Source organism: Podarcis melisellensis (genome assembly GCF_964234715.1).
Source record: "Podarcis melisellensis genome assembly, chromosome: 7".
Lineage (NCBI taxonomy): Eukaryota > Metazoa > Chordata > Lepidosauria > Squamata > Lacertidae > Podarcis > Podarcis melisellensis.
In genome coordinates, this window is record NC_138539.1 from 54138953 (window position 1) to 54162431 (window position 23479).

Consider the following 23479-nt stretch of genomic DNA (forward strand, 5'->3'; position numbering starts at 1 on the left):
GAAAGATGGAGCTGACGGTAGAGAGGTGGCAGATAAAAACAGGCCGAAGCAGGAAAGAATCCTGCGGTCATTTATTACCATGCCATCTTCATAGTGTTTGCTGAACCAAGGTGCAGAGTAATGATTCAGACAAATGATGTTAATAATAATAGCTGGCCCTTTGGCAAAAACTGAATACCTGGTATTGCAGTGTGAGACCTAATCAGATTCTCTCAAACTTTACTTCAAAAATGATAGAATTTTCTAACTTCAGTTTTCTCCCTGTCAATTGATTCCCTCTAGATATATCAGTTTAGAATAAAAGGAAAAGAAAGAAGGTGATAAGGACTTGTTTTCCGAACAAGACAGACAAAGGCAGTCAGAATGGTTGTGCTCTCCACATGTAACAAAAGCTAGTATTAAAATGTTTCTGCTATGCACGTTCATACTCCTTAGAAATAAGAGTGAGCAGCTACTTCAGACATCATGTGTACGAGTATAATCAATAGCCGTACCTTGATTTAGCCACGACAGATCAGTTTTGTGGGTTTTTTAAGGAATTTCACCATTTTTAATAACTGGTATATTCCTTTTATTGCTGTCTTTTTATTGACCACATTAATTCATTTTTACGGTATTATATAAGTTAAGGCTTCACCCCCCAATATATGCTTATTATTATTCTGTAAATTACAGTGCACTCTAATATTTTTTCCTTTAATTTGTTTTAATTTATATCATACCTGTGCATTTGAGAAATACAGAATATAATTATATTTTAATAGCTGCAGTTGAAACAGCATCTGTTTAACTCCAAACAACATCAGACTTATTAATTAGCTGCATTTTGGCATCAATTTATCACACATGATTTGACACGTTAGATACTTGAAGCTTAAACTATTTGTGTAACAGAGGAAATAAATAAATAAATATGGTGGATACAGAAGACACTGTTATAGATCATCTGAAGGGGGAAATTATGTTGGCATGTGGGAGGTTAATGTATACACTACAGATTCCTTTGCTTGATTTGCTATTTTCTTCTTCATAACTCTAGGTAAACAGTTTGTGCTGCCATTTTATACACAGGTTAAATGTAGTTGCAGGCTATTATACATCATTAGAGTAAGTAATATTCATTCACAGAAGAAAAATGGAAGCTTTTCACTTGTAGCCACTTGGACATTTCATTTTTCATATAGCACGCCACTGCAAAAATTAGTTGTGGCAGGCTTGATATACTTTATAGTCTGGTACCCTGAAATTAAGCAATGAATCACACCATTTTGGCTTATTAGAGCTAATGCATTTTTTCCTGATAGCATATTTTGTAAAACAATACAGTTTGCACAACATGCTGCTGCATCAGATCTAATAATTTCTCACTTCAGCCTTTTCAGTAGCTTGTCACAGGACCTTGAAAACACTGTATTCCATTGCTTTCTCTGAGCTGTTGCTGCCATCATGCACTATCCGTTTTCTAGATCAAGGAGACCCAGCCTTTTCCCATGCTATGAACTGCATGTCATATACATGCAGCATCTCAGGCCAATGTATTTAGCAATATATTGCCTTATTGGACCTGCCTTTTGCTCAACTCTGTTACAGTCCAACCCCCTCAGTTAATCCCAGCCACATCCTCCCATGATCCTGACTGCTTCCCATCCAACACCAATTCAGCCTGATTAACTTCCTTCCAATGATTCTGGCAAAGGCCTATTCTTGGCTTTCGTAAATAATGTCCCTATTTTTATTGGAGAAATGTTGGATGGTATAGAAACTCCATTACTACCGGTAACTGCAGCACCTTCTTTCTTAAAAATCCCAGGTTCCTTTTCATCTCATTTCAGCAACCAGTGGATAACAGGCTAGGAAGTATGTCAGGTATTTTATATAACTAATAGAAAGGCAGATACAAGTTTTATAAATTTAATAAATAAATCCCAGTATACTTCGGTTGATCTCTCTTTAAATTTGCAATATTCGGTTCTCTGATGCCCATTTCTGGATACCTTCTCATGTCTACTTGTGATCTCTGCTCTCCTTCCGTCCACAGCCCAGTCATTTGTAACACAATTCGCCTTTTCATATTATGGTTAGATACACCATCATCCGTCCAGCAATAACCACATTAATACACAGAGCAAAGTTATTCAGCTGAGCTTAACTGAAGTCTGAGTATGTAATGATTGAGTGAATAGAGGCTTTTAAATTGTGCTGCAGGCCCCAGTGTACAATATTTGGTCAATAACAAATTTATTACTAATTATATCCAATAAATAGAAAATAGAATATATTTATTTCTGCATGGCAGCTACCACATTTGAGGAGAATAATAATTGAAAAGGAACTCAAGACTGAAATAGAAATAAAAGGAAAAATGCTGCAGCAACACAACTGAAGTCCTTTGCTCTTGCAGTTATTGTACATTATAACTAGAGAGTCCCAACGGCAGCTTGTTGTGTGTGTGTGAGATTATCAGTGGGCATTGTTTCCACTTGCCTGCGGAATACATTAAGAATGCCACTTTTTGGGGTTTGAGAATTCTGTTAGCTGAGTTGTTTTGTGATAGCGCGAGGTATCATTGTACAATAGGATCTATAGATATTAATGTCAAGAAGAAGCATGTCTTATTTGCCCTTTCTCTTGGGTTATTGCATGGGTTACACAAAGACTGCAAAGAGTGTATTGAAAACAAAGAAAATAAGAAAGTAGTAGAGGAACTAATAGCACTGCCAAGAAATGGCAATTTCACTTTCTCCAGAAATAATTTGTGTCTATTGCTCTTTGTTCATACACAAACACTTGCCCCCCCCCCAGGAACCATTAATATTAATACCTCTGACAGAAACATGGCACACATCCTTCACATACTTGGAGTCCTTTGGAAGAAAATGCGAGGGGAAAATAATCCAATATTTATTTATTTATTTATTTATTTACTTACTTACTTATTTTAAGAAGTTATGCACCACTGTTCAGCACATCCGGGTCTAAAAGCGGCTTACAAGTAGATAAAAACATACAATATACAGAATCGGAAAGATAAATTAAAGCATCAGAGAATATAATATTAGAACAGCATTCCTGATGTAAAGGCCTCCTGAAATACCATCTTTATGTTATGGTGTGATGCAAGGATACATTGTGGCTTAGAAGACAGAAGTCATCAGAGACATGTTGTGCATAAAATTATTGCTCTGTTTTGATTACCTTTACAGTGTGGTGTATATTCATTTTATTGGGAGGGAGCAAGGTTGTAGCAAAGGCTGGACAATTGCCTGTGCAATCTGATATCGTTTAAACCCATGATTGGGTAGCTGTGGGGTGGGCAAGAATGATATATAATTCTATTTCTGAAATTCTTCTGAGCAGTCTGTCTAAAAATATAAACGTGGGCTAGATCTGTAATCATGTATTAAAGCCCTAACAAATATTTTAACCAGCCTGAAATATATGTTATAAACAAGGAGCTACCTCCCCTCACCTTCCTCAAAATAGCATTGTTGCTTAGGCATGCAATTTTCAAAAATGACAAACAAGGGTGGTACATTTCCCAAGGTGAATGTGAGCTGAGTGATTAGCTAGTACTTTAACTCTAGTTTCTTGCAAATTACAGACATAAGAAACCCTACAATTTATATGTACTTTTGGAAGTGAATGCTTTAATCCCATGATTCATGAAAGCAAAGTGGTAATAATTTAAGTACCATATTTTATTTATCCCTCAGAGTTGTCAGCTGATACCAGAAGTATTTTCACTATTTTTGGGTTGCTGCCTTTGGCCACCTAATTGCTTCTTAGGAAGTAAGAGGGAATTGCTTATATAACGACAAGGATAGTCTTTGGCAGCGTCAAGCCAAAGCATCAGTCAGTCCATCTGGGTAAAATCACAAGCTGACTCCGATATTGCTAAATATTTATACTGTCAAATACACACAGACATCCAGATGAAAAGAGGCATTCATTAGGAATTCTCCAGCTTGTCAGTTTAAAGATGTAGATTAGAGCAAAACCTCCCACTATGGTACTGAGAGCTCAGGAAAAGTCTATATTTAGCCATTCTAAGCAATAAATATCATCATATTGCCTCATTTAGGTAAATAGAGAATAAATATTGTCAAGATGATCCTAGAGATAATGTAAACAGATCCCTGTTCAGACTCTGTGTTACTAGGGTAAGTTCCAGGACATTGAAATGCTGATGACGCTTTCTGGTTTAACCCTTTTTTCCTAATCACAGCCCCCTCCCCCTTTTCAGATAACAAGACAGATTTTATTCAGGGCGTGTGAGTGAAGGAAAGCATGACTTTTTTAAAAAAATGAGGTGATTTTGTGTATAAGTAAATTACTGTATTATGCTAATTAGTGGTTTTGCTTTAATTTTTTTTAACGTCACTAAAGGCTTCTGGTGTGGGGCGGGCAGAATAAAGATATCTGTAGCAATACTGTGCTTCACTCTGCAGCTTAACATGGAAACTGACAAAGGCCATCAATCACAGGAGAACATTGCTCCTTTAGGATGAAGACATTATTTCAACATTATACCAAGTTAAAGCCCATTCTGGAATGTATTGTACACCCCATCTTTTTTCCAATGATTACATACACTTGGTTGTGAGCCCTGTTCATCAAGGTACACCTAAACAACAAGAACAAAAACAAGTTCATAGTTGCTGGGTTATCTTTATATTTAAATTAATAAAAATAGGCCCAGTAAGTGAACTAGTTGTAGGAATTTGGACTACATTGCACACGCACACACACACACACACACATATATATACATTGTCCATAAGGAGAAGGGTAGCCAACATCTAGAGTTTAGTTAATTATACTAGATGATTTTTTTAGATTAATAATTAACATCTCTTTATAACTAAATATCCATAATTAATCAGCAAATCATAATGTGAAGACTAATTAAGTTCCAACTCAAATCTTAACAGAAAATCCATATTACTATCCAGCATCATTAATTACTCTAGTAATCAAAGTTATTCCTCCTGGGATTTGACATAAAGCTTTGTAGGTTTATAAACTAAGCTATTATCTCAAAAAATATTTTGAAAGTAGCTTTAAATCGCATTATAGATAACTGCCATTAGATTGGATATTTAAACAAGTTTCCATTTCCCCTATAGTACATTAACAATAATTCACCCAATTTACCCAAAGTATCAAGGGACATCACCTTTCTCACTCCCCCCCCCCTTTCTTTTGAGATTTTATACAGCTTTTATTTGGCCTAAGTATCTGCTTTGCAGTGTCTTTTGAAATAAGCTTCCCTCTTCATGGGTTGTTTTCCCTATGGCCCTTGGAGTGCTATTTTGCAATGTAAAAATGAATTACAGTGTATCTATGCCGGCATTATAAAAAGGAACAAAAAGAGAGAAAATAGAATTTGGATTGCATTGAAAGAAAATATAGTACTATTTGATCAAAGCTAAGTAGGAAAGGAAGAAACAAAACAGGAATTCTTAAAAAAAATAAAAATCCACTATAAACCAATCTTACTTTAATTAGTAGGAACATCAGAAAAAGAGACATTTGAAATGCATTCACTTTAATTCTGAATAATTATAAAAGGACATGGTTCATAGTCGCAATCTGAAATGTAGCTGCTTTCTATATAGAAAGCAAAGGGTTAAAAATCCACATTTTTCAATTAGTTTTAGCACCAGATCTTCTAAGAACACACCATCTGATACTGTTCTTTTGTGTGGCAGCTGTAAAAATTCCAAGCAATTTTTACTGTCAAGGAAACTCTTGACTAAATAGAGGCTGTTAACTTAAGCAGATATCTGAGGTTATTTGGTGGCACTCAAGAACTCACAGCACTTCAGCTAATGGGTTATGATCAGAAACTGTTCCTAATAGCCAGCTAGACGGATCTGAATATGAAGATTTCTATAATTTTGTTGTCAGCTTGTGATGTACTCTAGTGCTAATTATTTGGAACAATTATGTTTTCCTAATAACAAAAGAAGAAGCAGTGAATTAAGCAGGCTTACCTTCAGATCTTTAGATAACAGTTTAAATGCACTTGCCATTAAGAAATAACATTTCTTTTTTCCCCCTGTATGGAACCCTAATTATTGAAGATGCTTGTCTTTTAAATGTGTTTCCTCTACTTCTTTTAAGTATGTTCAGTGTGTCAGTTTACATTGATGAATGTACTAACTAGTATTTTCTCAGTCTTAGGTTTATGCCCGTACCTCCCATAGACTGCTTACTTCATTTGCTTATTCAAAAACCGTAATTAGTGCGGTAATTAACATGTGGATCCTTCAAAGGGAGACTGTTAGAATCATGGGACACAGCCCATCATTCTTGCTGATGTATGGATGATAAAGAGACGTAGGTTGAGGTGACAACAGGATTTGGATTACAGCACATTAAGTGAGCTGCAGGGAAATTCAGAGAGGACCTTAGTCCATAGAGCCTTTCCTTTTGAAAAAAGTAATTATCCACACTGTTTCTATAATGCATCTAGGTGTTATCCAGCGTTTGCAGCTGTCAAATCATTTGCTTTAAAAACGCCTTTTTATAACTTAACTTTTGAGTTTTGCACATTATTTCTTAACCAATTACAGAGCCAAGGTGCCAAGATGTTAAAAAAATAATCATCTACAGAACCATAACAGAGAGAAAGAGAGAGAAAAAGAAAAAGAATGTCTTTGTGACAATTGATTTCAGACAATTTGATGGTAATTTTTGAGTTGATGTGGTTTAGAGTCTTAAAATTGCAGATATAAAGAAAAGCCCCATTTTTGCTCAGCTCCCTAGAGGAATGTTTTTTGTGTGTACATTCCACTTTTCAAATAAGATGAATTTGTGGCATTTTCCAAGACAAAGTGAGTGAGTTATGCATATGAAGATGAATTTTTATGGCACCAATAGATGTCCCTTTGATATGTCTGCAGCTGATGCCTACAGTAGTGTGAATTGAAACACTAGTTTAATCCATGTTATCTTCCCTGGCCTTTTTATTTGCCATAACTAGTGACTTTCCTCTTTACAATGTTTAAGTCAATGCTCTGCCAGAGGGATCAAAAAGTCTACATGGAACCCTAGAGAGGCAGCTTGTGGGACTAGGTGAAATGGCCTCTGTACATAGGGTATAGCTTTATTTGCTAAACAGATCATTTGAAAAACTCCTTAGGGTGTTTCTGCCCTTTTTGTCCCACAGAATAGTGGAAATCTATTCTAGACAGGTGACCTTATGCCCGTCACATACTATGAGGTTTGTGTCTATTAAGATAGGCTGGTGGAAGGTAGAGACCAATGTATGATTGTAGGTTGTTTTTGTTACTACTAATTGTCACATATACAGGTCATCTGTCTCATAGGTCCTAGGGCCAGTTGATTCATCACAGCAACATTTATTTTAATGGTGCACAGTCCTGAACCTGCACACTTTTGCATGCCTAATTGTATGTGTATACCTATATGCATAATGAAAGTTATACAAATGTACAGAGCCATTCAGCAACTTTATTAATGTACATGAAATTATACACATCCATGCAAGGGAGACAGAGGTCAAATAATATAGCTTGAAGTTTTAGTTTGTTTCTGAGCAGACTTTTTCTCTGGAGCATTCCCCCCCTACTCAGACCGACTGAGTTTGTTTCTGGTTGATGTAGCAGAAGATAATTGAGCAATTATATTCAACACAAGGTGTGGTTGTCACTGGATAATCACAGTACTATGCATTATGAGTTATTCATACAGCTGCTTAGAAGTGTTTATCTTTTATTCTATGGAGAGATGCTTTCTGCCATTCAGAATAAAAGACTTCCATACTGTTCTCTGAAATCACATAATATGTGCAATTAATAGATATTTTTAACTGTTGAGTAATCACATTAGCCCTTGCTTATCAATAGGCAGGTTTTAGGAAGCATTGAAAATATGATTCTAATTTGTGAATAACAGTTCGGAATTCACCTCATAATTCATAGGTGTGACCTCACTGAACATTGTAATTAATGGGTGTTATGTCATCTCCAGGAGTTATGAGATTTTTCAGAGCTTTTAATTGCTTTTCAATGAAAGTCATTTGAGCAATGCTATGAATACAATTGTCCTTTGAGAGTAGTGTAGTCAGAATGTAGCTGCTCCAGAGATGTCTTGGGTCTCTTCATACAACACCTCGTGTGGTGTAGCGCCTAACATAAAACATAAGAAAAGCCTGCTGGATCAGGCCAATTGCCCATCTTGTCCAGCATCCGATTCTCACAGTGGCTGACCAGATGCCTATGGGAAACCCACAAGGAGGACCTGAATGCAGCAGTACTGTCCCCTCCTGTGGTTTCCAGCATATTGCCTCCAACCACAGAGGCAGCGGGAAGGTAAACAGCATTTCCGTGCACTGCTCTGGTTCGCCAGAAGCAGCTTAGTCATGCTGGCCATATGACCAGGAAGCTGTCTCCAGACAAACACCAGCTCCCTCGGCCTATAGAGCGAGTAAGCACGCAACCCCAGAGTCGTCCGCGACTGGACCTTACATTCAGGGGTACCTTTACCTTTACCATTTAACCACTAAGTAGTGTTGCAAAAGAATCCTTGTATTTAGGGTCGCTGAACTGGGCTACCAGAAGAACACAGGTTAGGATGGTTATAATAAGCTATGTATAATAGTCTCTCTCTCTCTCTCTCTCTCTCTCTCTCTCTCTCTCTCTCTCTCTCTCTCTGTGTGTGTGTGACACACACACACACACACACACACACACACACACGTGTTTCCACACAGCAATTGTGGCTTTGGTGTTGCTTATGCATGCAAGTTTTTCACAACATATTCATGATGTCATCCTTATAATGCCATTCCATATTATGTCCCTATTTCATCCCGATTTACCATTTGTGCAGTTTATTTTACTTAATGGTTTTTTTGTTTTTAAGTGTAAACCCAGATTAAATGGGAAATAATATGGTACAGCATTTTGGTGAGGATGGTGTCATGTGGATGCTGTACAAAATTTGCATGGATGAGCACCACCAAAGCCACAATAAACAGCCTACTGGAAGTGTCCTAAGTAAAAATTGTGTCCGACCTCCATGCCCTCCCACTCCTGAGATGACGTTAAGCTGTAAAACAGTACAGTTTATAATATCACATCTCCCTCAGGCTTTTCTGCAAGCAGAAAGTTGTACCAGTTGTTCAGGATAAGGAAAAATAGTTGTTCAGGACCAACCTTTTGCCAGACTGCAGCTCCACTCATTGAATTACTCCTGGCCGCCTTGGTTGGCCTGGGAACTTCCCTTCCCATTTGAATTACAGGACAGCTGCACACTTCAAGAAGAGCTTGCATGGAGATGAGGCATATACAAGCTGTGGCTTATCCCTAAAAGAAATGGTATTGTTTCTTTGAGATAAGTTCTGAAATATGCAAAAAAAAGAAAAAAGTGATGGTTCTTCTGAGAATACGCTAGCCACTTTCCCCCCTTGTTACTGAGTAACCACAGTTGTTCTACAACAGGCATTCCCAACATGTGGCCCTCCAGATGTTTTAACCTACAACTCCCATGATCCCTAGCTAACAGGACCAGTGGTCAGGGATGATGGGAATTGTAGTCCAAAACATCTGGAGGACCAAAGGTTGGGGATGCCTGTTCTACAGTCTTCTGCATTAGTTGGTGTGCCTTGAAGGTCTGCTATCCAGGCAGTCTAAATCCCAGTTTCCTTTGCTCTTTTTGAAGGAAAGCCATAATTTTTAACACTTATGGCAAAGGTACTTTGTTCATCTTTGCTGTATCAACGAAAATAACATAAAATATTATCAATTAGTTAATAATGAGTAGGTTTTTTAGTTTTCCTGAAATTGAAAATTGTTGGTCACAATCACCCTGCAGGTATTACCCAACTGCCTGAGAAATTCTGCCCTGTTAGCTACAGCTTTTACTCTCCAGATCAGGAATGGAGTACCTGTTGGGCCCAACACTTATCAGCCCCACCTAGCATGACTAATGTTACGGGATGGCAGGAGTTGTAACTGAACAATATATGGAGGATTACAGGCTCCCCAAACCTGCTCTAGATCTGGACAAAAGCTTTAAAAACTCCCGCTGATTCATGCTGGAGCAAGTCTACTAAACTAAGACTTGCTTGTGAATAAACACACATCTCACTACATTAAAACATTTTATATAATGCAAGTAGAACTGAGACTGTACAGACTAGAAAAGAAAGTACTATCATCCTTCTGCCATGATCCTGATAACTTTTGGCACAAAACCCTTTTAAAAGACTCCTGACAACAATAGATGGGCAATTAGTTCACATTTGAAATAACAAGGAAGTAACATAGAATTTAACCAATTAACTCACATCCAATTATTTAACCCCCCCTTCAAACATTTTAATGGACAAATAGAGTTGTATGTAAAAAAAAATTAAATATACAAGTTACCATCTGAAAAATATTATTTTGTTTAGATAATCCCAACCTTTCTTTTTGTTTGTTTTGGGGGCTTTTTTAGTGCCGGGAAAAAAAACAACTCAACCTTTCCTTCTCCCAACACTGATATAAAGGTTGTGTTGAGTGTATGTATCTTTCCACCCAGTAAACAGGGTATTGCTTTATCTCTCCATTTATTGCTGAGAAAACATGTATTACCTGCTACATTGACACCAAATTGGGGTGATCATGAAAATACTTCCTCCTCTTTGGATAATCTTTTGTTATAACACTTCCCCTCCCCCCCCCTTTTTGGTGGGGAAAATAAAATATAGTATGTAAACCAATTATTCAACCAAATTACTTTGATCAGTGGGAACTGACAATTAGTGTTACAGCATCTCAACAGTGAAATCCACACAATAGAGCAGTCTGCTCTGCGAATTAAATGAACGTAGTGAATTTATTTTATGCAGCAAGCACAAGAGAGAGAGAGAGAGAGAGAGAAGGATGAATAAAATCAGATTTGTTCAACTGTTTTCTTACTCATTCTGTTCAGCATGTTAGAAGTTAATTGTTTCATTTTTCTAATTGATAGTTAATGTATTGTGACAGCTCTCCTGACAGAGCTCTAGATGACTAATGTCAGCACTTAGAAAATATTCACAGGGGAACCTGCTGATCAGTTAATCAATGGCTCTTAGAAATTTGCCACCCCACCAGCCACTGTTTGGATTGCCAATAGCAGCAGACCAAGTACACATTGGTCAGGCTGTGCTTGTAGTGCTGTGTGCCCTTAATTCTTTTAATTCTGTCCCCGTCCCCATAAAATACACACTGTAGAATAGAATGTAAGGCACATACAAAGCAAAGGCACATGACTAGGTTTATTCCCAAAGCTCAAGCACATCATCAGCACTTCCATGAAATAGCTGTGAAGCTGCAAAAGCATTCTGGGTATTGTCATGCAAATGAGACTACCAAGCACACCACTTTGCTTCAAAATTGCTCTGCAGTGACAATTAGTTTTTAAAACAGAAGTAGGTTTTGTCAGACTTAAGCTTGCAACCATAACCCTATACACAGTGTGGAACCAACTTCCAAAGGGGAGGGGAAGGGAAGCATTGAGAAGCCTGCATAACAAATCCCAACTCAACTTTTCTGTGTTCAAATTATCATACAGGGAACTATAAGCTTCCAAGTGCAAGATTTATTCCAATTTAATCATATGGCTGCTACAAAATTGGAAGTCCTTTGTATACACAGAGCTGATCTGTGTGTAATGCTAAGCCAAACAATGGTTTAGTGTGAATGTGTGCATTCCTGGAGAGAAGATAGTGACCACTGCTCTCCATTCCAGGTTCTCTTACTGCTTGCTGCACAGCTGTGACCTAAGCCACAATTTTGGCTTAGCATGTTCTCCAAACCAAGACTTGTGGTTTGTAATGCTTCATACAAAGCTATGGGCACTCCTGTCCCCTCTTCCAGAAAGGCAAAATTCCCTGCGTGTGCTGCCAGCCATCTCCACTCTTTCCTACATCCAGCTCTTCTCATTTTCCCTTCCCCAAATTTTCTTTTCCCTCGAGACTTGCCATAGATCTACCTCACCATCCTTTCAAAGCATTGTAAACTTTTTCCTTTGGGCTGGGATTGGGGGCACCTGAAACTGATATATGAGCTTTATCCCTTCCCAGAACCGCTGAAAGAGGCAGTTATCAAACCGCTTCTTAAAAAACCTTAGATGTGGCTAATATGGCCAACTATCGCCCAGTCTCAAATCTTCCATTCTCGGGCAAGGTGATTGAGCGAGTGGTTGCTGAACAACTCCAGGCACGCCTGGAAGAAGCGGACCACTTGGATCCCTTCCAGTCGGGATTCAGGCCTCATCATGGGACTGAAACTGCCTTGGTCGCACTGGTCGATGATCTCCGGCGGACTAGGAACTGTTTCCTAGTTCTGCTGGATCTCTCAGCGGCTTTTGATACCATCAACCATAACATCCTTCTGGACCGTCTACAGGGGCTGGGAGCTGGGGGCACTGTTATACCCTGGTTCTGCTCCTTCCTCCTGGGCCATGTTCAGAAAGTGGTGATGGGAGATGCGTCTTCAGATCCCACTTGTGGGGTGCCTCAGGGTTCTGTCCTCTTCCCCATGCTTTTCAACATGCATGCAGCCGCTGGGGGAGATCATCGGGGGTTAACTGGGTGTTCATCAGTATGCGGATGATACCCAGCTCTACCTCTCTTTCAAATCAGAACCAGTTAAGGTCCTGTGTGAGTGTTTGGAGGCAGTTGAAGGATGGATGGTGGCTAACAGATTGAGTTTGAATCCTGACAAGACAGAAGTACTGTTTTTGGGGGACAGGAGGCGGGCAGGTGTGGAGGACTCCCTGGTCCTGAATGGGGAAACTGTGCCCCTGAAGGACCAGGTGTGCAGCCTGAGAGTCATTTTGGACTCACAGCTGTCCATGGAGGTGCAGGTCAATTCTGTGTCCAGGGCAGCTGTTTACCAACTCCATCTGGTACACAGGCTGAGACCCTATCTGCCCGCAGACTGTCTTGCCAGAGTGGTGCATGCTCTAGTTATCTCTCGCTTGGACTACTGCAATGTGTTCTATGTGGGGCTACCTTTAAAGGTGACCCGGAAACTACAACTAATCCAGAATATGGCAGACTGGTGACTGGGGAGCAGCCGCCGAGACCATATAACACTGGTCTTGAAAGACCTACATTGGCTCCCAGTACGTTTCCAAGCACAATTCAAAATGTTGGTGCTGACCTTTAAAGCCCTAAACGGCCTCGGTCCAGTATACCTGAGGGAGCAACTCCACTCCCATTGTTCTGCCCGGACACTGAGGTCCAGCACCAAAGGCCTTCTGGTGGTTCCCTCACTGCAAAACCAAGTTACAGGGAACCAGGCAGAGGGCCTTCTTGGTAGTGGCACCCGCCCTATGGAACACCCTCCCACCAGATGTCAAAGAGACTTTTAGAAGTCATATGAAGGCAGCCCTCTTGAGGGAAGCTTTTAATGTTTAACAGACTATTGTATTTTAATATTTTGTTGGAAGCAGCCCAGAGTGGCTGGGGAAACCCAGCCAGATAGGCGGGGTATAAATTTATTATTATTATTATTATTATTATTATTATTATTATTATTATTATTATTATTGCACGTAGAAGGCCCCAGGCTTAATCCCCAGCATCTCCAGGCAGGACTTGGAGAGACCCCCGTTTGAAACCCTGGAGTGCTACTGTCAATAACTGTTCCTACACTATGTTTCTTCCCCCATCATAACTGGCTGTTTTTCTGTATGCTTTTAAAGAATCGTTGTTTACTTTAAACCTTTCTAAGAATGAAGTTATCTAAAGAAGTGCTTAGATAGTACTAGCTCCTATGAGAGGATGGATATTCTCATGTCAGTCCCAACCCAATAGAGGTCTGTTTTTATGTTATTGTGTTGTATTATTGATTTATAAGGAAATGATAGATTATCACTTCCACAACAGCAAAAAAATTAACTCATTTATTTATTTTATTTTATTTTATTTATTTTTTTATTAAGTTTTGCATAAATATCATTTATTTATTTTAAATTAACTGTTAAGAGGTGTGGTAGCTTTTGAGGCACAAAGAAAAAAGGCAGAAAACGGTGATTTCCTTGAACACTTTTATGCTGCTGTGATGTCATCTAGCTAAAAATGAAAAATTGTCATTTGAATCAAAGAAAAGGAGAAATCTACAATGTATATTTTTAAACTAGAACTCCAGGCGACCAGTTGATCAAACAGAACATATTAAAATTGCTGGCTCAGTTTTGGGCATTCACAGACTTAATTGGCAGTCCCTTTGCCCTCTTGCACTTAAGCCTGTAGCTTCCTTTGTCTACAGGCATGATGTAAAGTGACAGTAGCTGAGGTTTCCTAAAAAGGAAGCATGCAGTATGACAGACCCATCTGTGACTGCCTTCTGAAACAAAAATGCCCAATTCTGTCATTACTGCCTTTTGTTTCTGCACAATGCTTTCCATGTGACTGTTTTGTGAACGCTTGCTGGTAGAGTCCATAAGCTACAATTTATCTCACTCCTTGCCTTATTGTGCCCCTTGTCCCCAGTTATCATACTTGCTTCCTTGCCAATTCATGCTCTTCTCCAGCTTTCCATTAAACCTACAAATGCTCCTAGCAATCTTTCACATTACAGAAATGCACACCTAACATGTGCTATATGGATTGCGGATCAAAACTAAACTGCAAAAAAGCATTTCATCAGTTACAAAGACGTAAGTGTACGGTTTGTGTTAAGTTCCAGAATCCATAAACCTGTAACAATTTTATTATATTGGTGTCAGTTTTCATTATTTTCATGAATGGGTGTTCCCTGCTTAATGCGCAGTATTTGCATCTGATGAACCAAACAGTTTAAACACAGTTTGTTTAAATGCTTTATAAATTTATATTCAAATTTATCAGGAATAATTCTATTTGAAATCACATAGGACTAAGTACATTTACTGTAAAATACATTTGAGTTGAAATGCCTGAACCAGCTCATTAATCTACAGATCTGCAATATAATTTTAGTTGTGTTTTTAAGGGAGTAGTGGGGGGGATGTTGTTTCATTGTGGTTGGTGTTGCTTTTAGTGAGAACTTGTTTAGAGAATCAAAGCATAAGCTTTCTTTAGCAAAACAAACTCATGAATGCATGGGGTGGGCTGTCAATACCTTGTATTCTTCTGTTGTCTGATGTTGCAAGAGTATTTCTTGGGGAAAGGGCAACCGGAAGTATTTTGTACTTCAGAGGTTAAGAACAGCGGCTTAAATTCTACCGAAAAAAAATGCTTTTCTGTGAGTGCAGGACACACACAAACAAGCCCTGTGATGTGAACCAACATTTACCTATCAAAGGAAATGTAAACAGGGAGGAGATGGTAGTTTCCCAACCTCTCAGATCAATCTTCTAGTGGCAACTGCTTCGGTGTTTGCAGTCCCCATATTGCACAGTTGGGTCATAAATACAACACCAAGTTTATATTGAAGTTCAGTACAATCCAGTGCTGCTGAATAACGTTCATGCATTTCAGTACAACTTGCTGAGGAAGCCTCATGGAAATAGAATCAGAATTGTAGAGCTGGAATGAATTGACATCTTGCACCAGTTTTAGTTAGTGGGTTGGATTGGATCCCTTTTTTGATGCTAGCTTCTAGTTTTGCAAATGTGGAAGTTTCAGGTGCACTTTCAAGGGTCAAATTAGGCATAGGGCAGAAAATCTGTGATAAGAGTTTGTTTAATAATTGGAGCTGCAAGGAGGAACAGGAAGGGAAAGAACCACTGGGTTCACACAGCGTTGAATAAAATGCATTACATATTATGGTTCTTCATAGACTTTGCTAAATTTATAGAACGAGACAGTTTCAAAGTACACAAAGAATCAAATATTGGGAAATGGTTCAGTTTCCGGGGCATGTTGCCTACCAGTCCAGTGAGGTGGACTTTGTTCTGAAGAAGCTGTTCGTGGGTTCAAACAGCTTCCCTTCTTCAACAGGACTATAATCATTACTTCATGGAATTCAGGTGGTCATAGTTCATGTGATGAGGACTACTGCACAGGGGACTGACAGGGCCACCAAGACTTGTTGTACAAGAAGCAGCAAACTGGAAACAACAAAGGACACTTAAAACACACAGACACACTTGATAGAGGTAACATGTCTGCCTGTTATGGTCAACTGAAATCCCTGCTATGTGCGACTCTCTGCTTAATTTTTTTTTAAAAGTCACTGACTTTAGTAGAAACATACTATTAAATAGTGTTTAAAAGAATGTCATTATTAACAAATGTGTTTAAGTACTACATTTCAGAGACTAGCAGTGAAAAGACATGACAAGCTGGCAAGGATTGCTCACCACTCATACTGGAGAATCAGCTCCCCTTCTTTCTCCACTTGAGTGGCAGCTATTCTTAAAGGTTTGTCAGGTAGTAAGACAAGGCAATGAAGTGCCACACTTTGAGGCATGCTTTTAGTTCAGAAACATACTGTTGACAAAAGTTAATTGGGTAGTTACTGCAGCAAAATGCGTCTTGTTTCTCAGTATCAAGTCAGTTTTTTAATGTCCTCCTTCAGCAACCTAAGGACTAATTCACATGTGCATGTACACCATTGGGTTACTCAGTACACAGCAGAGTGTGGGAACTGCGTCTACTTAGAATGTTATGTCTGAGAAAATGTGTTTATATGAAAGCTCTTTATAGTTCTTCTCCCCTACCTCTCAGATTGTTTAATAATAACAACAACTACAAAGCACACTCCTTGACTGCTGAACAATGATCACTCCCATTTGCTGAAAAAACAAGGGTTGCCATATTTCAAAAAGTGAAAATTCGGACACAAAAGTGTTGTTTTTAAGTTTGGCCCAAAGCTGTTGAGTCCCCCCCCCCAATCTAAAAAACGTATGGGCTGCCATACACCCAGATTTTCCCAGACATTTTGGCGATTTCTGCCAAAACACTGTTTATGGCTATGTCAAAGGCATTTTTTTTCTAGTTTCAATTTCAGTTAACCCATCCCAATTTCCCCTCATCTGGATTAAAAAAGTAATTCTATTCTTAAAACCTTTCAGGATTGAGTTGGAAGACAGTTGCATTTGGGATTCAATAAGTAGGGGAATACTCTTTGCTGTAGAAGGGATAAGCAAAATTCATCCATAGGTATAAGATTTCAAATGTTAGAAAATTTAAATAACCTTATAACCGTATAAACCACAAGAAAATAAAATCCCTAATAATGTTGCAGATTTGAACCGCCAACCTTCTGATTGGCAAGCCCAAGAGACTTAAAAAACCTTATTGTCCTCTCTGGTCCATTCTAACCCACTCTGTGAAATTCGTCCTGTGGAAGTGTTGCAAGATATGCAGGTTGGATAACCGTTTATAGATTTAATCTTGATCTAGACAAAATGGTGGGAAATATTGTTGATGTAGAAGTTGGTGGGATTTTTGTCATGTTGCTCCTCTAAGAACAAATGCTCTGTCTTTCTGTTGCTTCAAACCCAGGAAGTATTTATGGCCAGGCATACTCTTTATCTGCTTTGGGCAGATACATCAGCTATGCTGTTCCTAAACAAGGGTGATCAGTCCACCATTATACATGTCTAGGTAATGTTTATCTTAGACCACTGTGACACAGTCTGTGTAGAACTGGCTTTGAAGTCTATCTGGTAACAACTGTCTCAGAATGCAATTGTCTGCCTGTTCGCAGGAAACAGTGAGAGGGAACATATAACACCTATGCAGAAAGATCTATACGTAGGCTTGCAATATGTTTCTGGGTACAAATCAAGCTGCTAACACCCTGATCAGCTTGGGCCTAGAATGCCTTGAATAACTTTCTCTTCAATTATTACTTTCCTTGGGCACCTAAATCGTTGAACTAATCCCTACTCTAAGCGCTGGTGTTAGGTAGCAAGTTGAGACAGGGCATTGTTGGTGGTGACATCCTTCTTACGGAAGTGCCTTCCTAGAGATGTTTAGCTGGCCTGTTTGGTTTTGGCTTATAGGTTGGCTCAGGCCTCCCAGTTTCAGCTGACACTGAGTGAGGCATGAATTTTATTCCAGTCTTACTTAATTGTTTTATTACTAATGGCTGCTATATTATTTTATTGTATTTTTTTAAAAAAAATTGAACTAATTTTATTATTCTGACAAGATTTTATATTGTCATTTGACCCTAGACTGTTTAAAGTGTGTCAAATAAATAAATGATTTTAGTAACATCAAAGCAATGAAATTTGACCCAAATGAATCAACAGAAGAGCTTCTATTAAAGGAAATTAAAGGAGTCAAGGTTTAATACCCTGGCCTCTCTTTATGCCTCACAATAACTACTGTATGAAGTGGCCCTTTGTTGCCATAGATCCTTCAGTAGAGCCGCAATTACTGTTAAGGCTGCAATCCTAGAAACAATTTCATCAGAGTAAATTCCCATGAACTTTGTGAGAGTTACTTGTAAGTAGACATGCATAGGATTATGCTGTAAGTTTTATTTTCCTTTTTAAAAGCATGTGTGTGTGTGTGTGTGTGATATCTCTTCTTTAAAATAGTTCACCAATCCTCCACATTCCTTTTCAGTAACTACTTACAGAATAGTCTCTTCACCTTTTAGCACAGTCCACAATTAGGCAACATCAAAAATGTACAGACAAGCACACATCTATGAATTTATATCAGTTCTATACTGCTTTCTTCCCCTTATTATGGACATGTTCACATAAATGGGGGAAAATATATAGGTCCCCCTGAGTTCATTGGAGGAAAGGTGGGATGAAAAACAATGATAAACAATTGTTTGGGTAATTTGAGATCACTCTACACATTGTAGTGAAGTATGATTATGCCAATATGTGATTAAAAACCTGTACAGTGGACTAGCAATACCAACCCATCCAAATAATTTGAAGCAGAAGATATTCTTAAACTCTATGGAGAACACCAGCCTGTGCTGTTTACATGCTAAATGTTTAAAGGTCTTCCACAAAAGGGGGCTCAACCCTATACTCTGAGGAGTGCTGTCCTTGAAGTTGCTTGGGAACACAATGATCAGAACTTATTGCTGATGTTTTCTAAGCATTTAGTGGCAGCCTTTTGATAGTGGAGTGACCTCTACGACTATCTCTAAACATTTTCAATTTACAGGCTCAAGAATTTTTGCTGTCTTTGACTCTCATTCTTTTGAAGGGGTCAGCCCTTTGCGAATTTGCCACAAGAAAGAAAGAGCTTAAAATGCCCTGTAGACATGACTAACTTAATAGGAGTATAGTGGCAAGAAGCACACAACATACAATATGTTTTAATATTTATAGACAAAATTCACATTGTTTTAAGTGTACACAAGCAGCTGCTGTCATTTGGCTGTGAGCAGATGTTAGACCTCCAAAAGCATCGCTGATAATTAAAATACTAACAGTTAGTGTTTTACCCCAGCTGCAGGTTCTGTTTACTGTAAATCTGATTTTAATGGTGCCTCTGTGCAGTTGTTGAATAGTGGTTTGTTTTCCACCATACATAAGAAAGTGTCTGCAATGAAGACAAATGGTTATTTCCTATAATTTGCTCTGGAAAGATATGACAATACATGGTAACGTGTTTCCATTTATAAACAAGGCATAGATATGACTAGCAAGTTATGACAGTAATCATTTTTAGTGCACTAACAAGAAAACGTAACTAGGCAAGTTAAATATAAGACCCCAAAATTCTCAGTTGGATCACCTGGAGACTATGATACCATTTTGCCAATGAAAGTATTAGTTTTTGTTGTTATTACTATCAATTATTTACATAGTAACGTCGGTGTATGTGGTGGTACACAGACCAACATAAACAACAACAGAAGGTCTTTTTCTAAATCTGTTGAGGGCAGAGCTTATCTCCGTGGGTGCTGTATGCATGCTGCATATATTGGTGTAGGGCTCAGTGAAACTGTCTTCTTCCTCCTTATTTGTTCCTGCCTCATACGCACACTAGGGCTGAATTCAATCAGCATTTTTATTCAGTTTTCCTGGTGTTTCCTTATTCATTCATTTGCATGTTTTAGCAGATCTTTCCCATGATATAGAAGCCACTTCTGGAAGCCTAGTAGAATATTGCTTACCACTAATTTCTGTATTGTTTCCAGAAAAAATAGTCTTTGCAACCCCATTAACCTGGAATATCATGGGACAATATTTGGGGTGGTATCCCAGCATACTTCTTTCCCGCTGTTTAAAATTAAGTGTGGGGTGTCAGCATATTGATCAAAAAGCCACAGTTCCATAATGAACATGTAATGCAGTATAAAAGGTAAGTTAGAAACGGGGGGGGGGGGGAGCACTAGCATTATAACCTGGAAAATTAATGCAATAATCCTATATCTGAATGCGCCCTCGTGGCTATTTACAATGGGGATCCTGTGTGCCTCTGATATAGTCATCTAACCAGTCCTCTCTTTTTCAAGGCCCTGGCCCACAAATTACATAACACTGACAGTAAAGCAAGAACTGTTTCTTGCAAATGGAATCTTAATGTCTCTCCTATCATGATAAAGTTATGCTTATGTTCTTTGGAGCGTGCAAAGAGGATATGGTGATGTAGCTTTCAGTTTGGCCTTTGGTACTGAAATCCTTTCATTGTTGGAAATCTCTACCAGCCTTTCAATGTTCTACATTGGAGAAAGAGAACCAGTGGCCCTCCAGCTGTTGATAGACTCCAGCTAGTTTTGAAAATTAACCACATGTCTGCCCTTTCCTCTGGCTGCAGAAATTAAGGCACCTGAGCTGGGCGGGGGGGGACAACGATCCTACTCTTTTAAGGGAGTATGATGGAAAAGAGCTTAAACTGGTGCAACAGCAATTTTGCATATTTTTTGGAATAGTCTCCTCATGGTTGCATTTGAAGCAGACACCTATGCCTGTTGACTGCATGAGTAACCTGGGTCTAGGATAAGCAACTAATAGAGCTGGTGTTGCTTGGTCTTTTCTCATGGGTTTTGGGGGTTAAATTAAGGTCTTTTTTCTATTAAACCAACATGCTTTCTACTGCCTTCATAGTTGTTCCCTTGACAGCCTGGTGTGAAGGATTCTGCCCATGTAGCTTTAATTTCCAGTATGTTTAAAAGCCATTGAGGTGATGTTTGACCCCTTGGAAAGTCTATTGCTTGCACAGCTTCTAAATAGGAAGCTAGACCATGTGAGAAGTCTACTTTTTCCATGTACCCGGAAGAACATTGAACAACTTTGAAAGCAAAGACGACCTATGTGTGTATAAGGAGTTTGGGGAAAGTGTTCCACATTATTTCAACTTATCTCCATTGTATTCCTGTATTGCAGGGGGTTGGACTAGATGACCCTTGGGGTCCCTTCCAACTCTACAATTCTATGATTCTATGTATGCTCAGGAACTGGTCGTATTATTTCACATAGAGGCTGACATGATTAAAAAAACCACCCATTAAATGCACAATTGTTTGGATATCCCTCCAACCACAGGACAGGATTTCCATTTCACTTCACCAGTCATGATAGCCAACATATCAGCCACAGATTGTTGACCTGTTGTCTCCTTTAAACATAGAGAGGCAGGGGGAGATCAGCTGTTCTGTTTAGATAGCTGGAGAAAAGGAGGTGACTGGCTTTCCTGCGTGATATCTGGTGCTAGGTTTGGGGGTGAGCCAGTGGCGTAGCGTGGGTTGTCAGCACCCGGGGCAAGGCAAGTAATTTGCGCCCCCTAACCCGTGGATTTTAGCAGGGGGCAGAGAGCTGCGAGTGCGAGCGCGCCCCCCAGATGTTGCGCCCGGTGCGGCCGGGCCCCCCTGCACCCCCACGCTACGCCACTGGGGAGAGCTTTGGGCAAGGGAAAATATCACCACAGTTATTTCTGTTGATAAATGCATTGTTCTGAAACATGGCCATTCTATATGAAATTAATTTTTGTAGATGTAAATGGTTTTCATAGTTTTAATGAACGTAGAGCACAAAAATGGCATTATTTCTGCTTCTTACAATCCTTCAGATAAAATCTTAGAAAAACACATATTTAGAAGCATAGACAAGGTCATCACCACCTTTTAAAGATTCTTATATGATCTAACACTTGGTCCATTTCCTTGATTTCATTTTGAAGAGTATGTTATGCTTAGTCCAAGCTTATGCCTGTTAAGGGGGGTGTTTGGAAGCAAAAGCAAAGCTTTGCATGCAATATTGTATTAACCCAGACTTTCCTGACATGTTACACATTTACTTTTGGAGACGAGTCTTTTTAATGCCATCTTTATCTGCTACACGATGCATGAAATCTACTTTCTGTTTTAGAACTGCAAATGACCCTTGACCCCTTTAGTGGAGACACAATGTGACCTTTCTATTGTCATCAGCTTTCATTCTCTTGAAAATTCTATGAATTTTTATTACAAGTTTTTTTAAGCCAAGCTGAGGCTTCAACAAATTACTTGACACAGATGAGATGAAGTTGTTGAAGTAGTGTTAGATAAGTTTTACAGCCAGCATGTGTGCTGCTGAACAGTACAAAGCCAGTGTCCTACAATGTCATACACCAGTAACTGCTGAGCCTACTATTGGATAAATACATCATTTTATGGAACATTGATTGTTCTATAAACCCAATGGAGTATTATGCTCTATGATCAAACCATTTAGATTGTGTGTAGAGCACAGAAAATGCCATATTCAGGATGGTACTAAAAGTGCCATTTGTGTATTTTATGGATGTCATTACAGGGGAAACTTCCCTCTGTAGGCCCTGTTTACTGCAAAAAATTTTAGACTGTAATGACATTTTTCATTCACAACGTATGCCTTCAAGAGAGGGGGCCCTTGTTTTATTTGTTTCATTCGAGTTGACTGCACAAATCCTGTACATTTTAATTAAATGTGAGCTTAACAAAAGAATAAGGTATTTATTCTGGGAGGGTGGGGGGCAGGGAAATGAAGACGGTAACAAAAAATAATACAGACACACACCAGAAAGCAGTCTGTCCCTGGGTTCAAAAATGCAGCTAAACCTCATTTGTACTCTTTATGAATCACATTAAACAACAAAGCATATCTTGCACTCTCGTTTAGCTAAGTAGGTGGCCTTTAAATATGAATAAAATGTGCAAATATAGATCTAATATGCTAAAATATTTGACATTTTTAGATTTTGAAAAAAAGAACAGCTAAAAATGCCAGTTGATAAATAAGGAATCTGTTGAAAATACAGAATTCTTGGAAAGAAACCAATTCTGTGATCATGGTACCTGTAGATATGAAACACCTCTATAGGGTTCTCTCCCCCCTTGGTTAGCATTGTTGCATCATTGTATTTTGTCAGTTTATAATGTATTTCTGTTCATTTTCACTTTTTAATGACAGGCCATCAGCAGCAAGTACAGCTTTGTAATATTAATACATTTTTGCAGTTAAGTTTTATATTTGGCATGGCAAATATTTCCTATTCTCTTCCCCTCTCTCCACCAACACTGCCCCCAAATAAAATGTTAAAATGCAAGATTTTTGTAATACAGCTTCACTTGATATTGCATTTGGAATGGTGATGTTT

At 38.7% G+C, this 23479-nt stretch overlaps 2 protein-coding genes across 2 annotated transcripts in view; one reads left to right on the forward strand and one right to left on the reverse strand.

Moving 5' to 3' along the window:
* Positions 1 to 23479, forward strand: part of ZNF407 (zinc finger protein 407) — a 331643-nt gene that overhangs the window by 302829 nt on the left and 5335 nt on the right. The window lies entirely within an intron of this gene.
* Positions 1 to 23479, reverse strand: part of LOC309374520 (uncharacterized protein) — a 68935-nt gene that overhangs the window by 21900 nt on the left and 23556 nt on the right. The window contains exon 3 of the mRNA XM_081919511.1: positions 9186 to 9335. Coding sequence (XP_081775637.1) covers positions 9186 to 9302 — 117 coding nt within the window. The 5' untranslated portion in view covers positions 9303 to 9335. The remainder of the gene's footprint in view (positions 1 to 9185; positions 9336 to 23479) is intronic.